Source organism: Xenopus laevis, chromosome 1L (assembly GCF_017654675.1).
Source record: "Xenopus laevis strain J_2021 chromosome 1L, Xenopus_laevis_v10.1, whole genome shotgun sequence".
Lineage (NCBI taxonomy): Eukaryota > Metazoa > Chordata > Amphibia > Anura > Pipidae > Xenopus > Xenopus laevis.
Window position 1 is genome coordinate 232,299,106 of NC_054371.1, and position 13,247 is coordinate 232,312,352.

General features: G+C 40.6%; 1 protein-coding gene across 2 annotated transcripts in view; it reads left to right on the forward strand.

Moving 5' to 3' along the window:
• Positions 1-13,247, forward strand: part of LOC108719159 (receptor-type tyrosine-protein phosphatase T-like) — a 101,292-nt gene that overhangs the window by 19,280 nt on the left and 68,765 nt on the right. For both annotated transcript variants that reach the window (XM_041570825.1, XM_041570822.1), the window contains exon 4: positions 4,730-4,903. In XM_041570825.1, the coding sequence (XP_041426759.1) occupies positions 4,730-4,903 (174 nt within the window). The remainder of the gene's footprint in view (positions 1-4,729; positions 4,904-13,247) is intronic.

Genomic DNA, 13,247 nt, shown 5'->3' on the forward strand with positions numbered 1-13,247 from the left:
ATACAAACCACAGAAATGTGTTCAAACTTTCATAACCAGCCAAATTTTGCAAAATTAACATGGTAATTAGGGGCTGTGGCCACAAAGTGGGCATGGTCAAAAATTCTGCCACATGCTTTTTGTCCCTCTTTCTATTTCAAAAATGTTGGGACGGATGTGTATATGGCCTTAAAGGGGTTGTTCACGTTGGACAACCAGTTGGTTTCAGATAGATCACCAACTTTTTCCAATGACTTTCTATTTTCTATGTGTCACCGTTTCTCTAATATTGTAAAGTGTCATTTTTCACCTTCTAAAGCAGCTCTGGGAGGGGGAGGTCGTCGACCCCCTGTTCTAAACTGATACATTTAGTTGATGCATTTGTTATGTTTGTCCCTGCTGAGCAGAATCTCTGGGTTTCATTACAGGCAGTTGTTAGACTTGATACAATAGTTACTGATATTCCAGAGATGCTGCTGAGAAATGGATCAACTCAATGTTGTAAAATTGTAACAGAATCTGCACCTGAATTACTGAGCTGTCACTCAAACACCAGAGACACAAACGTTCAACTTTAAATTTAGATTTTGGAAAAACAGTAAAAAATAAATCATGGATAGAAATTGAAAAAAGTCTTTATTTCTGGGGAACAATCTGAAAATAACTGAACTGAAAAAAGTGTTTGTAAGGTGAACCACATCTATTAACGGCCCGAGCAAATCTAGTCCTCTGTAACACACAAGTTGGAGAGCAGGGAATCAGGACAGGGAATCATTGTCTCCAGTGCAAAGAGACACAGTAGATTCTGGTGCCAAATGTAAGATTTAGTATTTTATACCAAATTGCACTGCTCCTGACTGTCCCTGGGTGAGATAATGTTTCCTGGTACAGACACAGCAGCAGAGGAGCATCCGGGGAATGGATTGTCAGCCTGTGTTTCTCCACAAACCAACATGTGTATAGTGTGGTCCTAGCCTTAAATAGGTTATTCACCTTTAAATTAACTATTAGTAGGATGTAGAGAGGGATATTCTGAGACAATTAATTTTGTATTATTTGTGGTTTTTGACTTATTTAGCTTTTTATTCCGCAGCTCTCCAGTTTGTAATTTCAGCCATCTGGTTGTTAAGGAGCATATTCCCCTAGCAACCATACACTGATTCATGTTTCTCTCTCATAGAGCAATGGCAGACTTTACATGTATTCTAATGTGCAGCTTGTCCCTCCCAAATTCATTATCCCCCCAGCAGGGCCGCCATTAGAAATCACGGGGCCCTGTACAACAAAATATTTGGGGCCCCCTGGGCTCCGCCCACACTGACGACCAAGCTCCACCCCATATCCCGCCCGCTCCACATCGCAGTTAAAAGACCACACAGACATTAGTGCTAAAAAAGTAACCCCCCCCCCACACAAGTTGTAAAAAGCTATTGATGGTCAGGGCCCCCTTATAAAAAATTGGGGCCCCAAAAAAAAACAAAAAAACAATGGTGGCAAGGGGCCCCTTACGAGTTAAAAAACTCTAAACCCTAAAAATTGGGGCCCCAAAAAAAATTTTTTAAAAAAAGATTGGTGGCAGGGGCCTATAGAATATTAAAATAATACATTGGTGTCCAGGGGATTAAAAAAAAAAACACACACAAACTGAGAAGTTCATGGCTTCAGTACTTCAACTTCGCCTCCTTTCGTGACTTCGGGTCTTTGCGCTGCTTCGGGACTTCGGCTTTTTCCGTGACTTCGGGTCTTTTCGGCGCATCGGCTTCGGCTTTTCGGCACTTCCACATTCGGCACGCAAGAGGCAGACGTATGGCTCGGGCGCTCGTAAGGGGGGCCCGGATCTTCAAAAAATGCATCGCTGCCGGGGCCCCCCTTCATGCCCGGGCCCGGTACACTTGTCCCCCCTGTCCCCCCCTGATGGCGGCCCTGCCCCCCAGCACTGAGGTGACTGTGAGATATTAACCCTCACACGACACAATAACTCGTAAGGCTCAATATGATACGTCTGTGTGGGATGTAAAAGTGCTAATTGAGTGTGTGTGAATGAGTAGCTGAAGTTTAGGGGTTAAACAGTATAACAGGGATTGTGTGTTTCATGGAAAGTCTATTTACTATTAGTCTGAGCCACTGGCTCATCCCATGAGGAAACTCTGCCCCAGAAGTACTAAAGTTCTGTATGAGGTACTGCGCTCACACACAAACCTGTGCAATACAAACATGCTTGGTTATATCAGCCAATCAATGCACAGAGCTGTGTCTTTTACTCCCACACTTCCTGTTGATGCTTTTCCTGTCAGGTGATCAGTGAGTGACAGACAGAACAGCATAAAATGGCAGCTGAGGGTAATGGAAATGCAGTGTAGACGGTACGAGTGTGTATAAGGCTGGAGGGGCAACGGGGCAAATAAATAAGACACCGGCCAAGCTCTGTCACCCTTCTGTAGTATTTGTATAAAACTCTGGGTCATTAAATAATTAGTGTAAGTTCTATGATCAATGAGCAGTTCTGAAAGGTGATATTTTATGTATATTTAATGTGTGGAAATAAGTTACAGAAAATGTACTGTTTAGTATTTAGCCATCACGTGTCTCCCAGTATATAACAGTAAAGTATATAACAAAGTATATGTATGGGTATGAATGTGTGACATTTGTATTGTGAGTGTGTGAGTAGTGTTACCGAATGTCTGGTTATTTGAAGGGCCGTCTGGGTCAAAACTGCCAGAATTTGGGAAACTGGAAATGATTCTCTATGATTGATGCAGCGATCGGCCAGTTGCTGATCACCACATCATAGCCCCGCCCCTGACATCATGACCTGCAGCATCACAGACCCCGCCCCCATTGTGTCACGGCCCCGCCCCCTGCCCAGATTCAAACAGACCAAAAGGTGAGAACTTTATCAGTGAGACAGAATGAAAATGAGCCCCAGACTGTTGTGTTGTTGTTGGATATACAGTTATAATACACAAAAGCCATGAATATCCTGTAAATTATATCCTTATAAACGGTGAGTTCTGATGTCATCAGTTATAAACGGTGAGTTCTGATGTCATTTCTGTCACATGACTCACTGAAACTTGTGTATTATAATAAATAAAGTACCCCCAGTTGTAAAATATGAGGATATTAGAAATTACCTCGGAGTTCCATGACCTTCGGCCTCGTACTTTTATATGGTCATGAAACTCCTCGGTAACTTATAATATCCTTATATTTTACAAGAGGGGGTACTTTATTCACTATATACGCCATGTTTGTGAGATACACCTCCCAGCCTACATTACACACAACTCATTCCATGTGTTTCCTGCAATGAAGCCAAAGAGATAATGAGGTGAATGAGTGGAAGTGTGAGTGGCAAGTAGTAAGGGCACAAATTATATGTATTATTTAAATATCCAATAATTAACACTTCTTTCTGAAATGATTGGACACCAGTATCAAAAATGCTGCCTGACCACAAGCCATGTGCCCCTCCCATTATATTAGACCACATAGACCATGGAGCTTACACAAATAAAAGATACATATCATGTGATATTGTTGAATCCAGCTTGTTTATAGACTTTATAGTCTGGACACTATGGGATCTATTTATCATGCTGACAGAAACATCACTGGTGACGTTACCCATAGCAACCAATCAGATCTTTGCTTTTGTTTTCTAACTGTTTAAATCTAATTGCTGGTAGACACATTAGACACATGGTTAAAATAAAATATCTCTTTAATAAAAGCATTATATATATAACCAATATGTAACCAACATATTCTATACATGTTTTGCACAATAAGAGCATGGATATCTTGAGCTTTGGTAATACATACCTTCCAACTGTTTTTGTGGGATAGTCCCGATTTTGACAGCTCAACCCGCAGTCCCAGATTGTTACTGAAATGACTTTCTCTTCGATCTCCTGCACTGAACAGCCAGAAAAAGATACAAAGTTTCTGACTTAATTGGCTTTTGGCAGAGAGCCCAGAATACGTGGCAAGTGCACTTAGATACTCTTGTAACAATTTAAAATAAACAAAGAAGCAATTGTAACAATTTAAGATAAGCCGGTCTCTTGACGTGGCTCACAGCTTAAAGGGCAATTCAACTTACAAAACTGTAATAACACATAAAAAATGCAGAAATTTGTTCAAACTTTCCATAACCTGCCAAATTTTGTAAAACGAACATGGTAATTAGGGGGTGGGGCCACAAAAATCGGCGTGGTCATAAAAATGTCACCGCAATACGTGAAACAAATATTTCCAAATAGAAAGCGCAGCCGGGCCCCGCCCCCCTCCGTACGGCCGCATTTGTCAGTGGTGCACGGGCTGCCGGGGGGGCCCTGAGGGGGTGCGGGCCCTGGTGCGCTTGCACCCCCTGCTCCCCCGGTAGTTCCGCCACTGTCTGGAAGGGTTCATGGGAAGTCTGTCACACAGCTCTATGCCAGCTGCTGACTACACTGTTTTATATGCAGCCATGCAATGTGAATCATGAAAAGGTCATAAAAGTTAATAAGGAATTATTATTAGTATCATGTTTATAATATCATGCAGTGTCGTACAATAAATAGGTGTATACACTGATTTTACAGATTACATAGGAATATACAATCAATAACCAATAAAAGAGGTAAAGAGGAACCTGTACAATTCAGCTTATAAACTAAACAAATGAGCTTTAGCAAAATGCTACAATATCTCACTGATAATCTGTGTGATTATAATAATTCCATGTACTTTCTTCTTATTCCAGCCCAGTGTTCCCTGTCACAGATAAATGGAATATACAGGGGAGTCAAGGAACTTTATGTCCCAGAGGAATCAGTGACAGTGTGGTGTATGGAGGGATATTACCCTATAGCAAAGACAATAAAATGTATGAGGAATGGGACGAGCACCACGTGGGATAATCATGTTCCCTGTACAGGTAATTACTCACCCCCAGCAACTCACTCACCTCCCTGGGGGGAAATCACATTCCCTTATACTGGAATCCAGGGGCAATTAGTATTTTTTTGGGGGGTACTGTTAGTAGATACAAAACAGGGAGGCAAAATGTATAATTATTGGTGCCTGGTGATCAGCTTCTTATTTAAGTCAACTTACAGCCCTGATTAGCTGATAAAATCATTTGACTTGTGACTTGTCAGGAATATTTGCTATTGGGGCTGAAATACATAGAGAAGAGCAGGGCTGTATTTCCTACCTGAGGGCCCATGTCTAAGTCAGCAGTTTTAGTTAACAAACCATTTTGTGCCTGTGTATTGATAAAAATAACAAACAATTCTGCCAGTCTGCTGCTCAACACTTAGGGATAAATCCAGTGGTAAAGCTCACAGGTAGGATGAACTCCTCTGTTCCATGATCATCACATGCTCAGGCCTGTAGTTATAGTGTAACATGTTAATGAGGAGAGAAAGTCATGTAGTTTCAGTGGCATGTAATGTTCAGGTGTGACCACTAGGTGGTACAGAGAGGTGACATAGTGTGAGACACAAGTGTAATTACTGTAGTGGCCATGAGGGGGAGCAGGAAAGAACGGGCTGGTATAGGAAGGTATGGCAGATAACAGCAGAATAAAACAGTAAGAAGAAAGAAGGAGACTCACATCAGCCCGGGCACTTATACCTCACTGTAGCACTGACACTTAATCATGTTAAACAAAAGGAGGACTTTTACTCCACTGAGGAGTGAGACTTGGTAGCACCCTGGTACCTACATTACCAGTCAGGGTTAGAGTAGAAAGAACAGGATAACACTGGGGAATATTAAGGCAAAAGCCCTGAGGAGGTTATACAGACACCCATGTGAGGAACACGTGACAGAGGATATTTCCCTTTAAAAGGAGGGTGTGAGGAGTCCCCCTGAGAAAAGGAACTGGAGGGTTATGGGGAGTGATAGGACATTAGGGGAAGGGTTGGATGTTGCTCTTGTCTAACTGTGACCCTGTACCTGTGTAACAACCAAATCTGCATTGGCCAAGCCCCTCACCATTGTCACTATCCCTATGACTTTCACTCGCCTGCTTCCTAATTCCCTGTCTGTCTGTCTGTCTGTCTGTCTCCAACTTCACTCAAGACTAAGTCCCCTCACCTGAGCTCTAGTGCCTGCCCCTAGTTCCAGCCCTGATTGACATGATTGGCTTCAGTTGATTCCATATTCTTCCTATTTGTTACAGCACCAAACCATGATGTGAAGTTATTAATTTGTGTAAGAACAGGACATTCCTGACTAATTCCTGTAATATGTGAGAGTAACATTCTCTCTGCCTATACACACATTATATAGAGTGTAATAAATCCCCTGCATGTTGTTCCACAAAGCAACTGGTTGATTGTGACAGATGGAGACTGTGATTAATAATATTATTTGATGTGTATAGAGTTAATGGCTGATCCACAAATACACAAGCCCACGTATGGATCACTGCTGTTGGACTACTGAGGGGCGGGACCAAGTTGCCTTAACCCTTTAAGTGCCAGCAGAATTTCACATTTTGGTTACGCGAAATGCCAGCCGTTTTTGAAACATTTTGTGCTCTCTCACTTTAGGGGCATTTTCTGAGGGGAAACCTATAGTTTACCTAGGAAAACTATACATTGTTTTTTCGGTAGAAACTGAGCTTTCTAAATCTGCCTGAGTTTTCATGTATTTCCACCTGTGCAAAAAAATTAATAGTGCTAAATACCAAAAAAAAATGAAAAATTACCATTTTTCATCGTATATCAATTTATACCAGAAAAATATTTCATTTTACGGATGAAAATCCAACTGATTTGGAAAGCCTTATGTCTCTCGAACGTGCCAATACCAGATATGTATAGTTTTAGGGAGATTTAGGACTTCTGTACCTCAAAAACTCCCGGCAGTATATTGCCGAATTTTGAAAGCACTAAGGCAGAAACGGCATGCTTTAGATTCCAAGGCAAAAACTCCTGAAACCGTAGGTTTACCCCAGAAAACCATACATTTTGAAAAGTACACATTCTGCCGATTACAAAATGGGTAACTATGTCTCTCTAATCCCAACTACCAAACATAAAAGCTTGTCTGAACATAGCGGTTTTTCAAAAAAAAATTCAAAATTCTGAAAAATCATTGCAAAGGTTTTATTTTGCTGCTCCGCATATCCCAAACTATATTAGGTACCAAGAAAAAGCACCTGAAATATGATTGCCAGGGGTCCACTGAACAGTTTGACACCCATTATGCATAGGTTTACCAAAGTATCTGGCATTTAGAGACACCAATATGAAGTTAGCACATCCAAATTGATCAGGACTTTACTTCAGCTACTGAGAAATCAACACATTGACTGCATTTTTTGTGGGGTAAAAACACAGAAATATATGTTTACCCCCCAAACCCATATATTTTTGGAAAGTACACATTCTACAGAATCTAAAATGGGTACCCATGCCTTTCTGCTCCAAACTACTGAGTCGCAAGGCTTTCCCAAAATTGTCGGTTTTGGTGAAATATGTGAAAATTGCCTCAAACCTTCAACTTCCCAGCACCATATCACCCATGTATCATTATGTACTAAGAAAAAGCACCCTAAATATGATTGCCAGGTTCCTCTGAACATTTTGGTGGCCATTGTTCATAGGTTTACCAAAGTATCTGGCATTTAGAGGCCCCAAAATGAAGTTAGCGCATACAAACAGTCCCGTGGGTAACTTCAGCTAATGAAAAATCAAACACATTGACTGCATTTTTGTGGGGTAAAAACACAGAAATATATGTTTACCCCCAAAACCCATATATTTTTGGAAAGTACACATTCTACTGAATCTAAAATGGGTACCCATGCCTTTCTGCTCCAAACTACTGAGTCGCAAGGCTTTCCCACAATTGTCAGTTTTGGTGAAATATGTGAAAATTGCCTCAAACCTTCAACTTCTCAGCACCATATCACCCATGTATCGTTACACACCAAGAAAAAGCACCCTAAATATGATTGCCAGGGTTCCTCCAAACAGTTTGGTGGCCATTGTTCATAGGTTTACCAAAGTATCTGGCATTTAGAGGCCCCAAAATGAAGTTAGCGCATACAAACAGTCCCGTGGGTAACTTCAGCTAATGAAAAATCAACACATTGACTGCATTTTTGTGGGGTAAAAACACAGAAATATATGTTTACCCCCAAAACCCATATATTTTGGAAAGTACACATTCTACCGAATCTAAAATGGGTACCCATGCCTTTCTGCTCCAAACTACTGAGTCGCAAGGCTTCCCACAATTGTCGGTTTTGGTGAAATATCTGAAAATTGCCTCAAAACTTCAACTTCTCAGCACCATATCACCCATGTATCGTTACGCACCAAGAAAAAGCACCCTAAATATGATTGCCAGGGTTTCCTCCAAACAGTTTGGTGGCCATTGTTCATAGGTTTTACCAAAGTATCTGGCATTTAGAGGCCCCAAAATGAAGTTAGCGCATACAACAGTCCCGTGGTAACTTCAGCTAATGAAAAATCAACACATTGACTGCATTTTTGTGGGTAAAAACACAGAAATATATGTTTACCCCCAAAGCCCATATATTTTTGGAAAGTACACATTTTACCGAATCTAAAATGGGTACCCATGCCTTTCTGCTCCAAACTACTGAGTCGCAAGGCTTTCCCACAATTGTCGGTTTTGGTGAAATATCTGAAAATTGCCTCAAAGCTTCAACTTCTCAGCACCATATCACCCATGTATCGTTACGCACCAAGAAAAAGCACCCTAAATATGATTGCCAGGGTTCCTCCAAACAGTTTGGTGGCCATTGTTCATAGGTTTACCAAAGTATCTGGCATTTAGAGGCCCAAAATGAAGTTAGCGCATACAAACAGTCCCGTGGGTAACTTCAGCTAATGAAAAATCAACACATTGACTGCATTTTTGTGGGGTAAAAACACAGAAATATATGTTTACCCCCAAAACCCATATATTTTTGGAAAGTACACATTCTACGAATCTAAAATGGTCCCCATGCCTTTCTGCTCCAAACTTACTGAGTCGCAAGGCTTTCCCAAAGTTGTCGGTTTTGGTGAAATATCTGAAAATTGCCTCAAAGCTTCAACTTCCCAGCACCATATCACCCATGTATCATTACGTACTAAGAAAAAGCACCCTAAATATGATTGCCAGGGTTCCTCTGAACATTTTTGGTGGCCATTGTTCATAGTTTACCAAAGTATCTGGCATTTAGAGGCCCAAAATGAAGTTAGCGCATACAAACAGTTCTGTGGGTAACTTCAGCTAATGAAAAATCAACACATTGACTGCATTTTGCGGGGTAAAAACACAGAAATATATGTTTGCCCCCCAAAACCCATATAGTTTTGGAAAGTACACATTCTACCGAATCTAAAATGGGTACCCATGCCTTTCTGCTCCAAACTACTGAGTCGCAAGGCTTTCCCACAATTGTCGGTTTTGGTGAAATATCTGAAAATTGCCTCAAAGCTTCAACTTCTCAGCACCATATCACCCATGTATCGTTATGCACCAAGAAAAAGCACCCTAAATATGATTGCCAGGGTTCCTCCGAACAGTTTGGTGGCCATTGTTCATAGGTTTACCAAAGTATCTGGCATTTAGAGGCCTCAAAATGAAGTTAGTGCATACAAATAGTCCTGTGGGTAACTTCAGCTAATGAAAGATCAACACATTAACTGCATTTTTTGTGGGGTAAAAACACAGAAATATATGTTTACCCCCCAAACCCATACATTTTTGGAAAGTACACATTCTACAGAATCTAAAATGGGTACCCATGCCTTATTGCTCCAAACTACTGAGTCGCAAGGCTTTCCCAAAGTTGTCGGTTTTGGTGAAATATCTGAAAATTGCCTCAATGCTTCAACTATCCAGCATCATATCACCCATGTATCATTACGTATCACAAAAAAGCACCCAAATTGTGATTGCCAGGGGTCCTCCAAACAGTTTGGTGCCCACTGTGCATAGGTTTACCAAAGTATATGGCATTTAGAGGCCCCAAAATGAAGTTAGCACATACAAATTGTCCTGTGGGGTAACGTCAGCTAATGAAAAATCAGCACATTGTCTGCATTTTTGTGGGGTAAAAACACAGAAATATATGTTTACCCCCCAAACCCATACATTTTTGGAAAGTACACATTCTACAGAATCTAAAATGGGTACCCATGCCTTTCTGCTCCAAACTACTGAGTCGCAAGGCTTTGCCAAATTGGCGGTTTTGGTGAAATATCTGAAAATTGCCTCAAAGCTTCAACTTTCCAGCAACGTATTGTCCATGTATCATTACCAGATAAAGCATCCTAAATATAAACATAGGGTCTACTAAATAGTTTGATGCCCAATGTGCATAGATATACCAAACTATGTGGCGCACAGAGACCCCCAAATGACAATATGTATAGACATTTTCACGGCTGACGCGCTGGCTGCTGCAACATAACCACCCGGTGTGTGTATTATGCGACATTAGACCACCTAACAGTACAGAGACCCCAGAAAACCATATATTTTCAGAAAGTACACATTCTGACGAATCCAATATGGGTAAATAAGTGTTTCTACTACAAACTGCCAAACTGCAAAGCAATGCTGAACATAACGTTTTTTATCAAATTTCTGAAAATCGTCACAAAGCTTGAATTTTACCCCATTATATGCCCCACATTTCGTAACTTATCAGCATAAAACATCCTAAATATGAACGCCAGCGGTCTACTGAACACTTTGATGCCCAATATGCATAAGATATACCAAAACTATGTGGCGCACAGAGACCCCCAAATGACAATACTGTATATACATTTTCACGGCTGACGCGCTGGCTGCTGCAATATAAGCACCTGGTGTGTGTATTATGCGACATTAGACCCCCCTAAACGTACAGAGACCCCAGAAAAACCATATATTTTTCAGAAAGTACACATTCTGACGAATCCAATATGGGTAAATAAGTGTTTCTACTACAAACTGCCAAACTGCAAAGCAATGCTGAACATAACGGTTTTTATCAAATTTCTGAAAATCATCACAAAGCTTGAATTTTACCCCATTATATGCTCCACGTTTCGTAACGTATCAGCATAAAACATCCTAAATATGAACGCCAGGGGTCTACTGAACACTTTGATGCCCAATATGCATAGATATACCAAACTATGTGGCGCACAGAGACCCCCAAATGACAATAGTGTATATACATTTTCACGGCTGACGCGCTGGCTGCTGCAATATAAGCACCTGGTGTGTGTATTATGCGACATTAGACCCCCCTAACAGTACAGAGACCCCAGAAAACCATATATTTTCAGAAAGTACACATTCTGACGAATCCAATATGGGTAAATAAGTGTTTCTACTGCAAACTGCCAAACTGCAAAGCAATGCTGAACATAACGGTTTTTATCAAATTTCTGAAAATCGTCACAAAGCTTGAATTTTACCCCATTATATGCTCCACGTTTCGTAACGTATCAGCATAAAACATCCTAAATATGAACGCCAGGGGTCTACTGAACACTTTGATGCCCAATATGCATAGATTATACCAAACTATGTGGCGCACAGAGACCCCAAATGACAATAGTGTATATACATTTTCACGGCTGACGCGCTGGCTGCTGCAATATAAGCACCTGGTGTGTGTATTATGCGACATTAGACCCCCTAACAGTACAGAGACCCCAGAAAACCAGATATTTTCAGAAAGTACACATTCTGACGAATCCAATATGGGTAAATAAGTGTTTCTACTACAAACTGCCAAACTGCAAAGCAATGCTGAACATAACGGTTTTTATCAGATTTCTGAAAATCGTCACAAAGCTTGAATTTTACCCCATTATATGCTCCACGTTTCGTAACGTATCAGCATAAAACATCCTAAATATGAACGCCAGGGGTCTACTGAACACTTTGATGCCCAATATGCATAGATATACCAAACTATGTGGCGCACAGAGACCCCCAAATGACAATAGTGTATATACATTTTCACGGCTGACGCGCTGGCTGCTGCAATATAAGCACCTGGTGTGTGTATTATGCGATATTAGACCCCCCTAACAGTACAGAGACCCCAGAAAACCATATTATTTTCAGAAATTACACATTCTGACGAATCCAATATGGGTAAATAAGTGTTTCTACTACAAACTGCCAAACTGCAAAGCAATGCTGAACATAACGGTTTTTATCAAAATTTCTGAAAATCGTCACAAAGCTTGAATTTTACCCCATTATATGCTCCACGTTTTGTAACGTATCAGCATAAAACATCCTAAATATGAACGCCAGAGGTCTACTGAACACTTTGATGCTCAATATGCATAGATATACCAAACTATGTAGCGCACAGAGACCACCAAATGACAATAGTGTATATACATTTTCACAGCTGACGCGCTGGCTGCTGCAATATAAGCGCCTGGTGTGTGTATTATGCAACATTAGACCCCCCTAACAGTACAGAGACCCCAGAAAACCATATATTTTCAGAAAGTACACATTCTGACGAATCCAATATGGGTAAATAAGTGTTTCTACTACAAACTGCCAAAACTGCAAAGCAATGCTGAAACATAACGGTTTTTATCAAATTTCTGAAAATCGTCAGAAAGCTTGAATTTTACCCCATTATATGCCCCACATTTCGTAACGTATCAGCATAAAACATCCTAAATATGAACGCCAGGGGTCTACTGAACACTTTGATGCTCAATATGCATAGATATACCAAACTATGTGGCGCACAGAGACCACCAAATGACAATAGTGTATATACATTTTCACAGCTGACGCTCTGGCTGCTGCAATATAAGCACCTGTGTGTGTATTATGCGACATTAGACCCCCCTAAACAGTACAGAGACCCCAGAAAACCAGATATTTTCAGAAAGTACACATTCTGACGAATCCAATATGGGTAAATAAGTGTTTCTACTACAAACTGCCAAACTGCAAAGCAATGCTGAACATAACGGTTTTTATCAAATTTCTGAAAATCGTCACAAAGCTTGAATTTTACCCCATTATATGCCCCACATTTCGTAACGTATCAGCATAAAACATCCTAAATATGAACGCCAGGGGTCTACGGAACACTTTGATGCCCAATATGCATAGATATACCAAACTATGTGGCGCACAGAGACCCCCAAATGGATATATAGTAGATAAAATTTACAAGGCAAAACAAAATAAGGCAGTAAAGAGTGAAATGAAAAAAAATCCAATAAAACCACAAAAATCAATGTTTTTTTTCCAGAATAGTGTTA